The sequence below is a fragment of the Carettochelys insculpta genome, chromosome 2, assembly GCF_033958435.1.
Source record: "Carettochelys insculpta isolate YL-2023 chromosome 2, ASM3395843v1, whole genome shotgun sequence".
Lineage (NCBI taxonomy): Eukaryota > Metazoa > Chordata > Testudines > Carettochelyidae > Carettochelys > Carettochelys insculpta.
In genome coordinates this window covers 80,081,648-80,096,038 of record NC_134138.1, presented here as the reverse complement: position 1 = coordinate 80,096,038, position 14,391 = coordinate 80,081,648, and the positions used below count along the sequence as shown (strand labels likewise).

General features: G+C 42.8%; 1 protein-coding gene across 1 annotated transcript in view; it reads left to right on the top strand.

Moving 5' to 3' along the window:
- Nucleotides 1-13,931, top strand: part of LOC142008573 (chloride channel protein C-like) — a 115,555-nt gene extending 101,624 nt beyond the window's left edge. The window contains exons 14-16 of the mRNA XM_074985804.1: nucleotides 5,314-5,410; nucleotides 5,961-6,056; nucleotides 12,361-13,931. Of these exons, the coding sequence (XP_074841905.1) occupies nucleotides 5,314-5,410; nucleotides 5,961-6,056; nucleotides 12,361-12,591 (424 nt within the window). The 3' untranslated portion in view covers nucleotides 12,592-13,931. The remainder of the gene's footprint in view (nucleotides 1-5,313; nucleotides 5,411-5,960; nucleotides 6,057-12,360) is intronic.
- The last annotated feature ends 460 nt before the right edge of the window (nucleotides 13,932-14,391 follow it).

The following is a 14,391-nucleotide window of genomic DNA, read 5'->3' as shown; positions in this document are numbered from 1 at the left end:
CAGCAGGTCTTCCATGGCATCAGCCAGCTAGGACATGGAGACGTGCTGCTCGGTGCCTGTGGGGCTCTATGGTCTGTGCATGCAGCAGCCCAGACGGACCCAGAAACCCCATTGCAGGAAGCTAAGAGCGTGCAGGCAGCAGCCATTGCATGTGCTGTCCCTGCATGCCCCAGAGAGACCCGCAGCACTTCCTGGAACACCATGGCCAGCAGCCAAGCATGTGAGGAGCCCCAGGGCCCTCCTCTGAGCATGCCCAGGACTCAGAGTTCCAGCCAGCCAGGGAAAAAACAAGCTCCCTCCTGGACTGAGCATGAACTCAGGGACCTCCTGGGCTTCTGGCAGGAGAAGGAGGTGGTCCTACGGGAAATGGGCACAAAGCAGTGGAATGCAGGAACTTTTCCCTGGCTGGCCACCTGGGGAATATGAGGGGGTGGGACCCATGGCCAGCCCCACCACACTGGCCCCAGAGCCAGCTCCAGAGTGGGCCAGTGAGGAGGGTGAGCTGGTCATCAACCTCCCTTCCTGCTCCTCCAGCCGTGCCTCTGCCAGTTGGACATCCCCTGACCTTGGTGGTGGACCCTCTGGTAAGTATATGACAGGGTGCACACCCCTGGATCAAAGGTCAGGGGCGCTATACATGCCACAGGGACTCACCACCCCCTGCAGACTCTGGCCAGCCTCAGCCCAGCTGGGCTGTGGCCCTTGGGATGGAATCATGGCTGCCAGTGGCCTTCAGCACCCACTCTCATAGACAGAGTTGCAGCCCATTCCCGGGGGAGTGGGGGAGGGAGTGGGCAGGGCCAGACCTAGCAAGGCAGTCACCCTCCCGAGGCCAGGGACCTCTTTCCCACCCTTGATCCCTCAAGGCCACCCTGCTGTTGGATGAGGGATTGGGACCTGCTACCCATGGGGAGGATGAGAGGTGTGGCCCACAGGGCAGGTTTTCAGAACTCATGGCCTGTCCGTCTCTGCTTTTACATTCCTGCAGCTGCACCATGAAAGTCCAGGAGAACCTTGCAGCCTTCATGGTTCCAGACACCCCACCAGAGGCAAGAGACAGAAACCAGCCAGCCTGATCACTGGCAGCAGGGTGTCCCCACTCCAGGAGGGGCAAGAGGCGGCACACAGAGGACTTCCACCTTACTGCCTCCATCCGGTGCTAGGTTGAGGTCCCGGAATGGTGGCTTCACCTGGAGGAGGCCAAGGTGGCCTGTCGGTGGGCAGCCTGGGAGGAGCTGATGGGGACTCTCAGGGACATGTTGGGCACCTTCCAGGAGCTCCTAGCCCGGCTGCCCCCTCCTGCTGCCCTTCCATCTGCAGTCCCCTGGAAGGGCAGCAGGAGGGGCAGTGGGAGGGGGTTGTAAAGTGGCCCCCGTCGAGCCTGATCCCCCAGCTGAGGCGGACCCCTGGCCCTACCTCCCCAGCCTCTCCACCCCGCCAGGGACTCCAAACCAGGAGAAGCCGTGGATCCTGGGGATAGCATGGCTTGACAACATGGTCCCCCACATGCTCCCCTTCCTTGCAAAAAGGCCCCCGATGAGGTGCACCCATGTCCCCTGCCCTAATTAAAATAGTTTGCCCCCCTTCCCCGTGTATATATAGTTATATGGTTCTGTTTTATGTTGATGTTAATAACTGCACAGATTTGTTAAACATAATACACTTTATTTTCCCCACAACCCCTGTGTGTTGTGTGCTTGGGGGGTGGTGACAGGGAGTGTGAATGGGGGAAGGGGAGCATGTGGGGGACCTACTGGGAGTAGCCAGGGCAGTGATCAGTGGGGCCCCTGAGCAAAGTGCTCACAGAGGGTCTCCTGTATGCGGACCTTGTCCCGGTGGATCTGGTGGCTAGGGGAGGCAGCTGGCTGTTGGTAGCCTGGCCTGTACTCAGCCACCCACCACTGCATGAACGCCTCCTCCTTATTCTCCACAATAATATGGAGAATGCAGCAGGGCCTGGAGCATCACAGAGTGGTACCCCTTCCTGTTTATATGTTGGCCCCTTGCTGTATTCTGGGGCATGGATCAGAATGTGGGTCCAGTCCGGGGAGCTGAAATAGTTCATGAACCTGAGCGCTGTGAAGCCAGTGATGGCTGCATCCAGATTCCCCCCCATGGATCACCTTTTGCAGGAGCATGGCGTTCAATGCCTGAACCACCTGCATGAGATGGAGGACATATGCACCTACGAGGGCATGGGGAGAGTTCCAGGCCCCCTAATCCCCTAGGGCCCTGCTGGCTCCCAGTCCCCAACAGTCCCCCTTTCCCGAGATCCCCCTCTCCAGTGGGGGTGTGGCCTGAGTTTGCCTTACTTCCAGGACGACTGCCCCTACCGTGGCCTTGCCCACACCAAACTGGTGGCCCATGGAGCAGTAGCTGTCTGGAGTGGCCAGTTTCCAGACAGCTATTGCAACCTTCTTCTTGACCGGGAGGGCGCACCACATACGGTTCTCCTGATGCCACAACATAGCGGCTAGCCACTGGCAGAGCTCCATGGTAGTCTGCCGCCACATCAGAAAATTCCGGTGCCACGTGTTGTCGTTCCATTCACCCATGACCAGGTGCTCCCACCACTCGGAGCTGGTGGGGTAGCTCCAGAGTCAGTGGAGAACCTGGGGCGGGGTGCACCAGAGGAGTCACGGGTCCAGGGATTCTATGGCCGTGCTGGGGGGAAGGTAGCCCCCCAGCAGGAGATGGAGGGTGGCCACGGCACCGGTGACGGCCAGAAGTAGCTCAAGCTACTGTTGCTGATCCATGTTGCCTTGTGTGCACTGGTGCCTGCTGGATTTGTGGCAGCTTGGCAGGCCTTGTGCTGTGCAGGGTGAGGTTGTTGGGGAGGGGCCCTTTAAAGGGGCGACTGGCTGCAGCCCCGGACGGGCTTGTCCCCCATGCAACCCCATCCGTAACATGTCCTGGCCTCCTCTTTCAAAAGGGCACTTGGGACAGTGTAGATGCTCTCTTTTGAAAGAGCAGGTCACTGTTTTGAAAGGGCAGATCAGAAGCGCCAGTCTCTGATCGTGTGTGGATGCTGTGTTTTGAAAGGCGATCTTTCAGTTCGTCATTTTCAAAAAGGCGCCTTTTGAAATCGTGCTCTAGTGTAGATGAGGCTCTTAGGATTGGTACCTGCTTTGGGAAAGAGCTGCCCTTCAGAAACAACTCTCTATCAAGCATTATAACCACCCTATTTAGATCTGGGTAAATGGCTGCTTTGGAGCTTTGTTCTCATTAATAAGGTGAAAGTGATTTTTAAAAATGTTAATGCCAAAAATTTGGGGTGTGTGTGGAATGAATAACTTTGTTGTAGCAGTGATTATGAACTATGCTTACTTATTCATTTTTCTTGTGAGGGAAAAAGTATGTTTAATGGTCAAAGCAGCTGACTGGGACTTAGGGCTCCTGGGATCTCTTATTGCTCTGCCACAGATTTCCTATGTGGCCTTGGGCAAATAATTTAATCTCTTTGTACCTTGTCTCTGAAAAGAGTCTCTATATCCTCAAGTTACAGGGATGTTTATTAATTCTAAAGGTCTTTGAGAGCCATAGATGAAAGGCAAAATAACTTTGTTTTAAATTACAGAAAGGTTTGATTAAAAGTGTTTTACAAAATCTTGAACAAATAGAAGAGTAGAAATAAATTATATTGTAGCTGATTGAGAAAGAGATTCTAATGCATTGTATGTTGATGCACATATTCTTTTGGATTTGAATGAAATAAGATTTTTTTCTTTCGCAATAGTTTAAGTTGTTGCTCTCTCCCTGCCATGACACAAGACGGAAGTACACCCTCTCCTGGAGATTATTATCTTGAGCGCATCCCAAACAGATTGTATCACTGTTAAACAGGACCAAAAAATCTATAGCTGACTATATTCATCAACAACATAATCCCTCTTTAACTTACTGCCAAGTAACTAAAACTAATGACTTGGTCACTTCCCAAACTAAGTGGCCAACATGCATTTCCTCCCCAATTTTATAAGAAAGCCTGCTCATCAGAGGGGAAGAAAAGTTATATTGTTTGTATTTTTCATTTTCAATTCATTAAATATTTTGGGGTATTTTCACAATAGTTCTCCTTTACTTAAATTTCTCTTACCTTCTACAAATTGAGCTATGTTCTGATATGTACCTTGGACGCTTTGTTCTCATTTCTTCCCATAGGTGGGTTTCCCTCCATTATTTTCTCGCAGTTACTCCAAAAATATGCTTCTGCTTCTGGCTGGGGGAGCAATGGATGTTCCTCCCACTGGCGTCTATTATAGCCTCCCTTATGTCAGCCAGGGGGCTTAGCTGGGACCTTCGAAGGACCCATGCCATTGCAATCATCTTCTGGTATAGGAAAGGTGAATGGTTCTATCTCTGGGAGCCTGTCAGTCCTTCATCTTGAGTCACCCAGAAGGCTCACTAGAGAGCAGTGATAGTATTTCTACTGTTCTCTGTCTGGAAGCAAGGGGTCTAAAGTTGGGTCTCCATCTAGAACCCTGTGTGTGGAAGCATATTATACTCCCTTTAGACTCTGCTCTCTAAGAACCCTGAAAAGAGATTATAAGGACTTGTGAACAGGGGGTTTGGACCCTAATTCTTAATTCCCCATCTAGAAAAGATACCTTGTATCTCAGTCTCTTCCCCACAGAACTCCTAATTAAAGGTTATGTGATTGCTGTTCCCTGCATTCCAGTTGTATCTCTCTGGCCACAGATTTCACATAAATAGATAAAGATGGCCATTTGTACTTGAACCAGATCACAAAGGTGGGTGTTCCACACAGATCCTGGGTATGATCCTGATCCTCTGAAGTAATAGGGTGCCAAGATTTCACCCTTTATTCAAACCACAATGAGTCTGAAAGAATTTTTACAAACACGGGTTTCCTGCTTTAATGTGGACATTACTTAAAAGTGGAATTTAAAAAAGAAAATCTGTACAAAGAAAGATGACAACTCCCATCCCCTTTGTAACTCCAATGTGAGTTGATTGGAACAAACTAGTCAGACTACACAAATAGTTCTTGCCAATCAGTAATTCAGACCAAAAATGAAAATATAGAGGAGATAGATCAATATTCAAAAAAAATGTAGGTTTTGAGGAATTCTGTTCAAACCAAAACCTGAAGACACACACACAGGTTTTGTCTGAAATCTATGAAATCAAAGCTTGCTTTGTATAAATAATGTTATTGCCCACTAATGTTACTCTCATCATATCTATGTGTTTTCAGCGTTGTCAGGCACTGGTTTCTTGAGATCATAATCCAGTATTTTGGACTATTTTTTAAAATTTGGCTTTGATGAATGTATTCATTGTAAAAACTAGGTTAGAGCTATGCATGCTGCTGGAACATGAGTCCATCTTTGAATCTGAGACTAGTCGTGATTCCCTTTCCTGTTGTCCTCTTCTCCTCTACCAGAAGGTAATCACTTTTCTTTATTTCTCCCTTTGGTTAACTGATGCATATTTGATATGTCCAGGGACTGCTGCACTAGGATTAAAGTTATAGTTATTAATATGTTGTTAAATAAGTAGCACATTTGTAAATGAAATAAAAGGGCAGGCCATAAATAATCAGATAAAACTGCAATGAAGTTACAGGAGCTCCTGGATCAGCCTAGACTCTGGAGGCACACAGGAGTGGAAGCTAGGAATATTTGTGCTTTAATCCTGGCTCTGACTCTGTCCTTAAATCAGCTTCTCCAATTCAATCTCTCTCCATTTTTTGTTGGGAAGAAGGGGGAAGATAATACTTAATTTTCTGTGAATGAAACATAACAAAGGTGCCTAAGCTCAAGAAGAGCGAAATAGTATTAATTTATCAAAACAAAGATGGGATTTAAAAACTCAAATATAAATAAGATTGGTAAAAATAAGTTAGCATGTGCACATACAGATGAACGTCCATCCTGTGATTTAAAGTCAAAGTAGGAATCTTTGGAAGGAGAAATAGAATCTCTTGCCTGTTCTAGATAACAGTGGAGAAGTTGCCTGATCCACCGCAGATGACCATGCTGCTGAATCGCTACAGTACAGATCCTCGGTATCAGCAACTCTTCATCAATCTGGTAAGAGTGAAGCCAACTCTAAAAACAAACATTTCCTCCATGAACAATGTGTTTGTTATACTTTCTCATTTGTTTATGATGGCTGTGTCAGCCGCACTGATTTACATAAACACTGCCAATCCTGGGACGTTACACTCTCAACAAAAGTAGCTGAGTACAAAGAGCATTCCAAAGTTTTAATTCATATTGTATAAACATAACAGATGTTGATAAAATGAGCCAACAAGAAAATACAACAAAGGAGACCATTTTAAGGGGGCTTTTGATTAAAATACATTCCAGATTGACCAAAAGATACAACGTTAATGGAATAGATCATCTAACTGTCATTATTTGGCTCCTATAGCACTATAAAGCAAACATAAAGCAATGCTCTGGAGCTTTCACTCTCAGTAACTTTGCAGTGCCTGTATATTAATGTATAAATAAAACTAAATTTCTTCTTCCCCACCTCCTTTTTCCTGCTGTGACATTTCCATGTTTATTTCCTAAACACTGCACCGGGACACTGGGCCCAAGCACATTACTGTTTTTAGTGCACTGTTCAAGGCTTAAGAAAAATAAACAAGTAAAGAAAGCCAGTCTTTGCCTCAATGAGTTTACAATGCACAGAGTAGATACAGGTAAAATAGGGCACCTGAAAAATTCAGAGTTGGGACCGAGGGGTTGTTTTTTTTCTAAAGAGCATTTTGAGTTCACCATAGTGATCCTACTGAACACAGGAATCGCCATACTGGATCCGACCCAAGGTCCATCTCGGTTGGTATTCTATCTTTGACATTGGCCAGACACAGGTGTGTCAGAGGAAAGTGTAAGAACCTTGCTTCCCTTCTGAGATAATCTGTCACCTACTGGATCTCATCCTGATCTGTAATCATTAGAGACAGGTTTAAAACCAGATGCATGAGGTTTAATATCCCTTCTAAATGTTTGCTATTAATTGTGATAACTTTGGACAGTTTTGGTGTCGGTATATTCAATTCCTAAGTTCTTGACCTCGACGTCTGTGACAATGAGTTCCAGACATTGGGTACAAACATATTTCCTTTTGTTTTCAATTTCCTTTCTTTCAGTTTAATTAAATATTTCCTTGTTCTTGTATTGTAAGATTGGGAGAACACAAGTTCCTGATCTACCTTCTTGATATCATTTATTATGTTATTATAGCCTCTCTTTTTTTCCTTTCTAGAGTAAATATGTGACTTTAGAGCCCCTCAGTGCCAAGTAATAGAGGGGTCACTGTCATTTGACAGGCCTGACAAACTTCCTATGCCAAACATACTGCTGTTGTAATACTTATCTATAAAAACAAAAAGCAGTCAAGTAGCACTTTAAAGGCTAGCAAAATAGTTTATTAGGTGAGCTTTCGTGGGACAGACCCACTTCTTCTGACCATAGCCAGACCAGAACAGACTCAATATTTAAGGCACAGAGAACCAAAAACAGTAAACAAGGAGAACAAATCAGAAAAAGATAATCAAGGTGAGCAAATCAGAGAGTGCAGGGGATGGGGGGAGGTCAAGAATTATGTTAAGCCAAGTATGCAGACGAACCCCTATAGTGACTCAGAAAGTTCCTGTCCTGGTTTATACCACGTGTTAATGTGCCAAATTTGAATATAAAAGCAGCTTGGCTGTTTCTCTTTGAAGAACGGTGCGAAAATTCTTTTTCAGTAACACACATACCTTTATGTCATTAATAGAATGCCCCCATTCCATTAAAATGTTGACTGACTGGTTTGTGGATCTGGAGTGTTTTGATGTCTGTTTTGTGCCCCTTAACCCTTTGTCTAAGGGAGTTTGAAGTCTGTCCAATATACAAAGGATCTGGGCATTGTTGGCACATGATGGCATATATGATGTTAGTAGAGGAGCATGACAAAGTGCCCGTGATTCTGTGAGTAACCTGGTTAGGTCCAGTGATGGTATTTCCAGAGAAGATATGTGGACAAAGCTGGCAGTGGGCTTTGTTGCAAGGAAAGGTTCCAGGACTGGTATTCCTGGGGTATAGACTGTGGCTGTTAGTGAGGATCCTCATGAGGTTGGGAGGTTGTCTGTAGGAGAGAACAGGCATGTCACCCAAGGCCTTCTGGAGTGTGGCATCCTGATTAAGGATAGGTTGTAGGTCTTTAATAATTCATTGCAGTGGTCTGAGCTGGCTTTTATATTCAAATTCGGCAAATTAACACGTGGTTTAAACCAGGATGGGAACTCTGAGTCACTACAGGGGCTCGTCTGCATACTTAGCTTAATATAATTCTTGACCTCCCCCCCGCCACCCCTGCACTCTCTGATTTGCTCACCTTGATTATCTTTTTCTGATGTGCCCTCCTTGCTTACTGTTTTTGGTTCTCTGTGCCTTAAATATTGAGTCTCTTCTGGTCTGGCTATGGTCTGAAGAAGTGGGTCTGTCCCATGAAAGCTCACCGAACAAACTATTTTGGTATTCTTTAAAGTGCTACTTGACTGCTTTTTGTTTTGATAGTGTATAGACTAGCACGGCTTCCTCTCTGGTACTTATCTATAAAGAGTGTCTTGTAAGGTATCAGATGAGAGCTGGTAACACAAAGTTCATTAATATAATTGTGAAATGTATTAACACTATATGAAGAATGTAGATATTCACTAATATTATGCTTTAAAGTCTGTAACCAAACAAAAGGAGAAACATGTTTGCTTGAATCTGAACCCGAGTAGTTCACCCTGCATCTGGGAATAAATTCCTTATGAATTTGGGGAAATATAAGGAAAAGCAAAATGACATTGTTCTCCATTTACTGGTAAGAAGTTGGGGAAATCAGGAAAATCCAGATGCAGGTTTGACTGAAAACCAGCAAATTCTATAGAAAAACTCCAAAGATTAAAAAACAGCTTTAGCCAATAACTGTGTCTTGCTAACGTTATGTTTACTCTCTTAGAAGTGTGTTATGCTTTTTGTTTAATTCGTAAATAATTCTATTTCCATTATCTTCGTTCTAGATCAGTTAAATCTCTGTCTTTGCTAATAAACTTTTTGTTTTATGAGTGGCTCTCTGTGCTGTAACATTAAGCAAAATGTGAATTAGTTGAATCAAACAAACTGTTGTGTGTGCTGTTTTTGGAGATATCAGGAACTTTCTTTGGGAAGTTCAACAGCCTGTGTTATGCAGGAGATCAGACTAGATGATTGCAACGGTCTCTTGCGGGCTTAGAATCTATGAAGTTGGTAAGTTTTGGTGGTGTGCAGTGAAGGGGGCTGGATACTCTAGAGGAAGGCTCTTCCAGGGGCCTAGGACCTGATGTATATCAAGTAGTACCTGGAAAGCAAATTAAGGGCCATCAGAGTCCTGAGAAATCTCTAGACCGGGCTAGCAGGAAGCCTCACCCAGTTGATCACCAGCAAATCTCTCATAGAGGCAGGGGCATGGCAACCTATAATTTTGAGCATCTTGAGAAAGTGTCACTGAACAGTCTGTCCTTTTAATTCCTTTTCATTTGTGAGTTTTTCTGGGTCCTCGATTATTCTCACTGATCATCTTTGATCGTGCCCCAAGCTCCTTAATTCTGCAGGATTCTTTTTGAGATGGGTTGACCAGCATTACACACAGTATTCCAGATAAGGCCATATCACTAATTAATATAAAATCATTATGCTATTCTTTGTATTATTCCATGCCCCATTCCTTATGCATCCTAACATTCAAATACCAACCAATATTGTTCCTATTTAGTTTGAGAGATTTGATCAGATTACAGCTTGGGTGGTATGACGGAAGACCAGACAAAGGAATATTAAGGAGTATATTATTATTATTCAACCACAGTATAATTATTTTCCAAATAAACTAAATGGAGCATGGGAAAAAATTTGATATGAAGTATATCTCAAGATTTGACTTGGCAAAAAGGCTTCTGTTTTCCAACAAATTTGCTATTCTTTTTTCTTGAACTGATAGATGAATTGGAATTTTCATTACAGAAGTTGGTAATTCTAAAAAAATTCCTTCAAGGGAAAGCATGCTTATTTGTTTGACTTAATGAAGTTACTTTGTCTATGAGAACCATGAGGGCTGCACATAGCAATGGGAAAATATTTTTGACTAAAACCCTTCTTTTGCAAAATTGCAGATTCAGTGGTATGAAAATATTTCATCATTTTGTTTGTTTCATTGAACTCTTAATTAAAAAACAAAGAAAGCCCAAACTCCAAAATACTGAACAAGTTGAAGCAACTTATTTTTACATTTTTGAAATGAAATATTTCTATTTTATTATTTAAAATAATGTTTTCAAAATTTCCTTGGAGGGGGAAAAAATTAAAAATTCCAAAATGTTAAAAATTGAAACTGAAACAAAATGTTTTGATTGTTACTGAAATTAACGTTATATTTGACATGAAACATTATTTTTTCAGCTTTTGAAAATTCCCAAAAAACTACAAAATACATTATTTGCTGGGCTTAAATCTCAACCACTACCAAACATTTTCTGATCTCCCTATTAGGTTAATCACTGAGATGTAATTTAACCCTAAATTTCTAAGAGCCTGAATGTGTCTGAATTTTTTATGCCATACCTTGACTGTTTCACACTGTTTTAATCAGTTCTGCACGAAGAAATGTCAAAAGTTTGACAGTGGAAACACAGAAATCTGCTTCACAAAACCAAAAACACTTCTCTGGCAAATAGCCACAATAGGAATCAGGGCTAATGGGAGAGAAATTCCTGAAGGAAGAGCTTGAAAACATAGATGTAGGTTTTCCTTTTGGGCCTTATTAGGCAAAATACAACCTTAATTGAGATGTAAACCAATGCACAGAATCTCTGGTGGTGGAAACTCTAGCATGGAGGAGTTTGTGGAGGGCAAAGCAGCTGTAACCTCTCTTTGCCAGGTGACCTACAGGTCAGAAATAGCTGGAGTGAGAGTAATGGCCAGGGCAGTTGAGAGATACTCTGATTCAATGTAGCAGCCTCTTGGTGGCCTTTGCAGGCTCCAATAGAAACCACATTGTCAGAAACCACATTGACCTAAGGAGGTAAATCCTGCTGAGAGTCTGTCTATTGCAAAGAAATCCATTTCACACCTCCTAGTTCTTTCTTACTCTCATTATTCCTTTTTAAAATGCATTTATTTAAAAATATGAATGGTCTCCTCTGGATCCAATATACCCAGTGTCCAGAAAATTTCCTGGAGAGACTACAAGACACACCATCCTCAGGTGGGTCTGGGCAGCTTCCATTGATTTTCCAGGCACTTCAGTGGGAAGATCTGTATGCACTTGAGGATAGACTTTGGCCCAATCTGTGAGTAGAATGCTTTATGTCTGGATAAGATAAGGCAATATGGTGAACACCTACTTAAAATACAGGTTGAACCTCTCTCCTTTGGCACCCTGAGGACCTGACCAGTGCTGAACAAGAGAATTTGCCTGATCACAGGAGGTCAATATTGTCTAGCAGCATTACCAACACTTCCACTGGATGCTGGGCTCTTAGAAATTTAGGGTTAAATTACAGCTAAATAACTGCACAGAACACTGACATCAGGGCTGGTGGCTGTAAACAAACTTTATGGGATCATGGGAAACTTGGCTTCACACATGACAAGTGGCTGTCCCTGGCTAACTGAAATCATGCTGGATTATGGATGTTGCTGGACGAGAGAGTGCTGGATAAATGTGGTGCAATCTGTACCAGGTTCAGCCTGCAAAACCCTCCAAACTGGCTGCAGCTGTGATCGTATCTAGAAACATTTATGTCTACGATGGGATTCAGCAATCAGCATTCAGCTCCCGGCAGACCTCCTAGTATTTTTTTCTTTTTGTCCTCTCTCATGAAGTATATATTTTTGATTTGCTGATTTTTTTTTTAAAACTAGTATTAACTGAAGAATATTACAGGATGTCAGAAATGGGTTGTGTAATGAGAGAGCAGTTATTAAACATCACTTAGACTTAATAAATACTGGGTCATTTACTATTTCTAAACAGGAATTCAGACAATATCAATGTAGCTCAGCTTAGCTGTTCCAGCCTGTGAGATTTGGGTATATGCCAGTCATAACAGCTTAATGTGAACCTGATCTTTTAGAGGAAAAGAAAGAGCTCATTACAATGTACTTTATACTGATTTGGGTACAGCTGGAAAAAAAAAAGTGTACTATTCTCCTCCCCCTGCCCAGCAGCCAGAAAGCCTGCTGTAACAGGAATACATTTGTCAGTAACAAAACAAAACAAAACAAAAAAAAAAACCCATACCCTTTACTTATTTACTTAGATACTGACTTATTTTCTCCAACCCCCACCTTCTCTTTCTTTGTCTTGTAGGAGCCGTACATAAACAAATCAGCAGTGTCAGTTCAGGCTCATTTCTCTCTGAAACGCACATATGTCATCTTTCGGACCTTGGGTCTTCGCCACCTGACAGTTGTTGACCTACAGAACCGAGTGGTTGGGATAATAACCAGGAAAGATCTGATGTCTTTCCAACTGGAGGAGAGGCTGGAGCGCCAGCTGGAGTCACGAAAACATGACTCAGATGAGCAGACTCTAGATTAGGGAAAGAGAACAGAACCAGGAATGGTTTGTTTCTTATGCTTTGTCACTTTGATTTTTTTTTTATAAGCCTGCATTCTTCTTAGGTGAAGGAAAAATGGATATGAGTATGCTGTGATTCCTTTAGGGCAGGGAAATTCAAAAGACTTCTTACGTAGGCCCTAATATGTATCCCGGCTGTCTTGAACCATAGAATGATGGCAAAGTTTATTGACTGCAGATTTGAGAGGGTACAGACTGAGACAGACTATTGGTCTGACCCAGTGTAGTTGTTCTTACATATATTCTTATATTTTTAAGGCTTGTGAACTAAATCAGGAGTTTTCTATTCACCTGTCATGGAAGGCAGAAGTACAAGCAGACATGAAGGTTGAGGGCAAAAATGTCCACATGTGATCCAGTTATTTACCAGCCTAAGTCCTGCTGATTTTCCTTGAGACTTAGGATTTGTCAGCACTTAAAAGTTGGCTGGCATAAAACTACGCTGGCATAGCTAGATGCAAACAGGCCTCAGTGCAGATGATGTTATATTGGTATAAAAGTGCTTATACTGGTTTAACTTATTCTGGTTTCGTGAAGCAAAATGACCTATATCTGTATGACTATCTATTAAGGCTTTTATTGAAACATTTATGTCAGTTAAAAAAAATCACACCCTTTACTCCTTTACTTGTATACTTACAACTAAGTGCAGACTAGAACTCAGGCTCAGAAGCATTAATTCACTTTTAAAAACATAGGGGCTATGCTCAGAAGTGACTTAGAAGCTTTCAAAGACTTTACGGCTTGCATCTTTCATTTTGATTGTGGCAGATGTTTAAATGCTGCTTATGGAAATTAGACACACAATTAAAATAAATGGGAATTGGACAACCTGCTTGCCCAAAATATCTTTTAAAATCTTAGTTTCAATGAGTTTGCTAGGCAGACACACTCCTGAGAACCAGGGCAAACTGTTAATGTGGCCTGCTGTGGTGCAAGGTTTGAATATGTCTGCTCTCGATTACATTTCCTTTCATGTTTGCAGCTATTAGAATAGTCTTTCTTTCTGTACACACACCTGGAGCAATTTAATATGCAGTGAATGTCACGCATAAATGAGATCACAATTGTTTCTTCTGGTTTGGATGTAGTTATATTATAGAATATTTGGAAACCAGGCACCCAGAACATATGAGGCCCCATTCCTTGTGATTTTTCGTTTTAAACACTGTATGCTTCCATGGATATTTCATTAAACATTGATAAATGGGTATGCCAAATCATTTGGATAACAGACTGGTGGATTTCCTCTGCAACACTATTATTAATTGTTATTTTTGCCCTGCTAAATAATAAAGTATTTTCCATAGCTGGTGCTGTGAATCTGGCTTTAAATCCCACTCCCTTTGCTAACTAATAACTTATTCTATATCTACAACATTCTTGTTGTAAACTGCTGCTTAGGGGTGCCATATGTCAGGGGCCCTCCTCAGCCATCCTCCACCCAGTGAAAGTGAGTGAGTGAGTGGGTAGGTGAAAACAAGTGACAGAGGAAGGGGGATGGACTGTGGAGGCCAGGCTTTGGAAAAGCAGCTAGGCAAGGGTGTTTGGTTTTGTTCAGTCAGAAAATTGGCAGCCCTACTAAGTTTTTGGTTCAAGGCTCAGTACTCTAATTTGGTAAATGAGCTCCTTGATTCCTTCCATATACAAACAATGCTATTTTAGAAGTACAGGTCATTATGTGCCCATACTTGCAGTGTAAGTCTCCTTCACCTGTCCATTAATTACATCTCAGGCTAATTACTTGAGAACAATCGTATC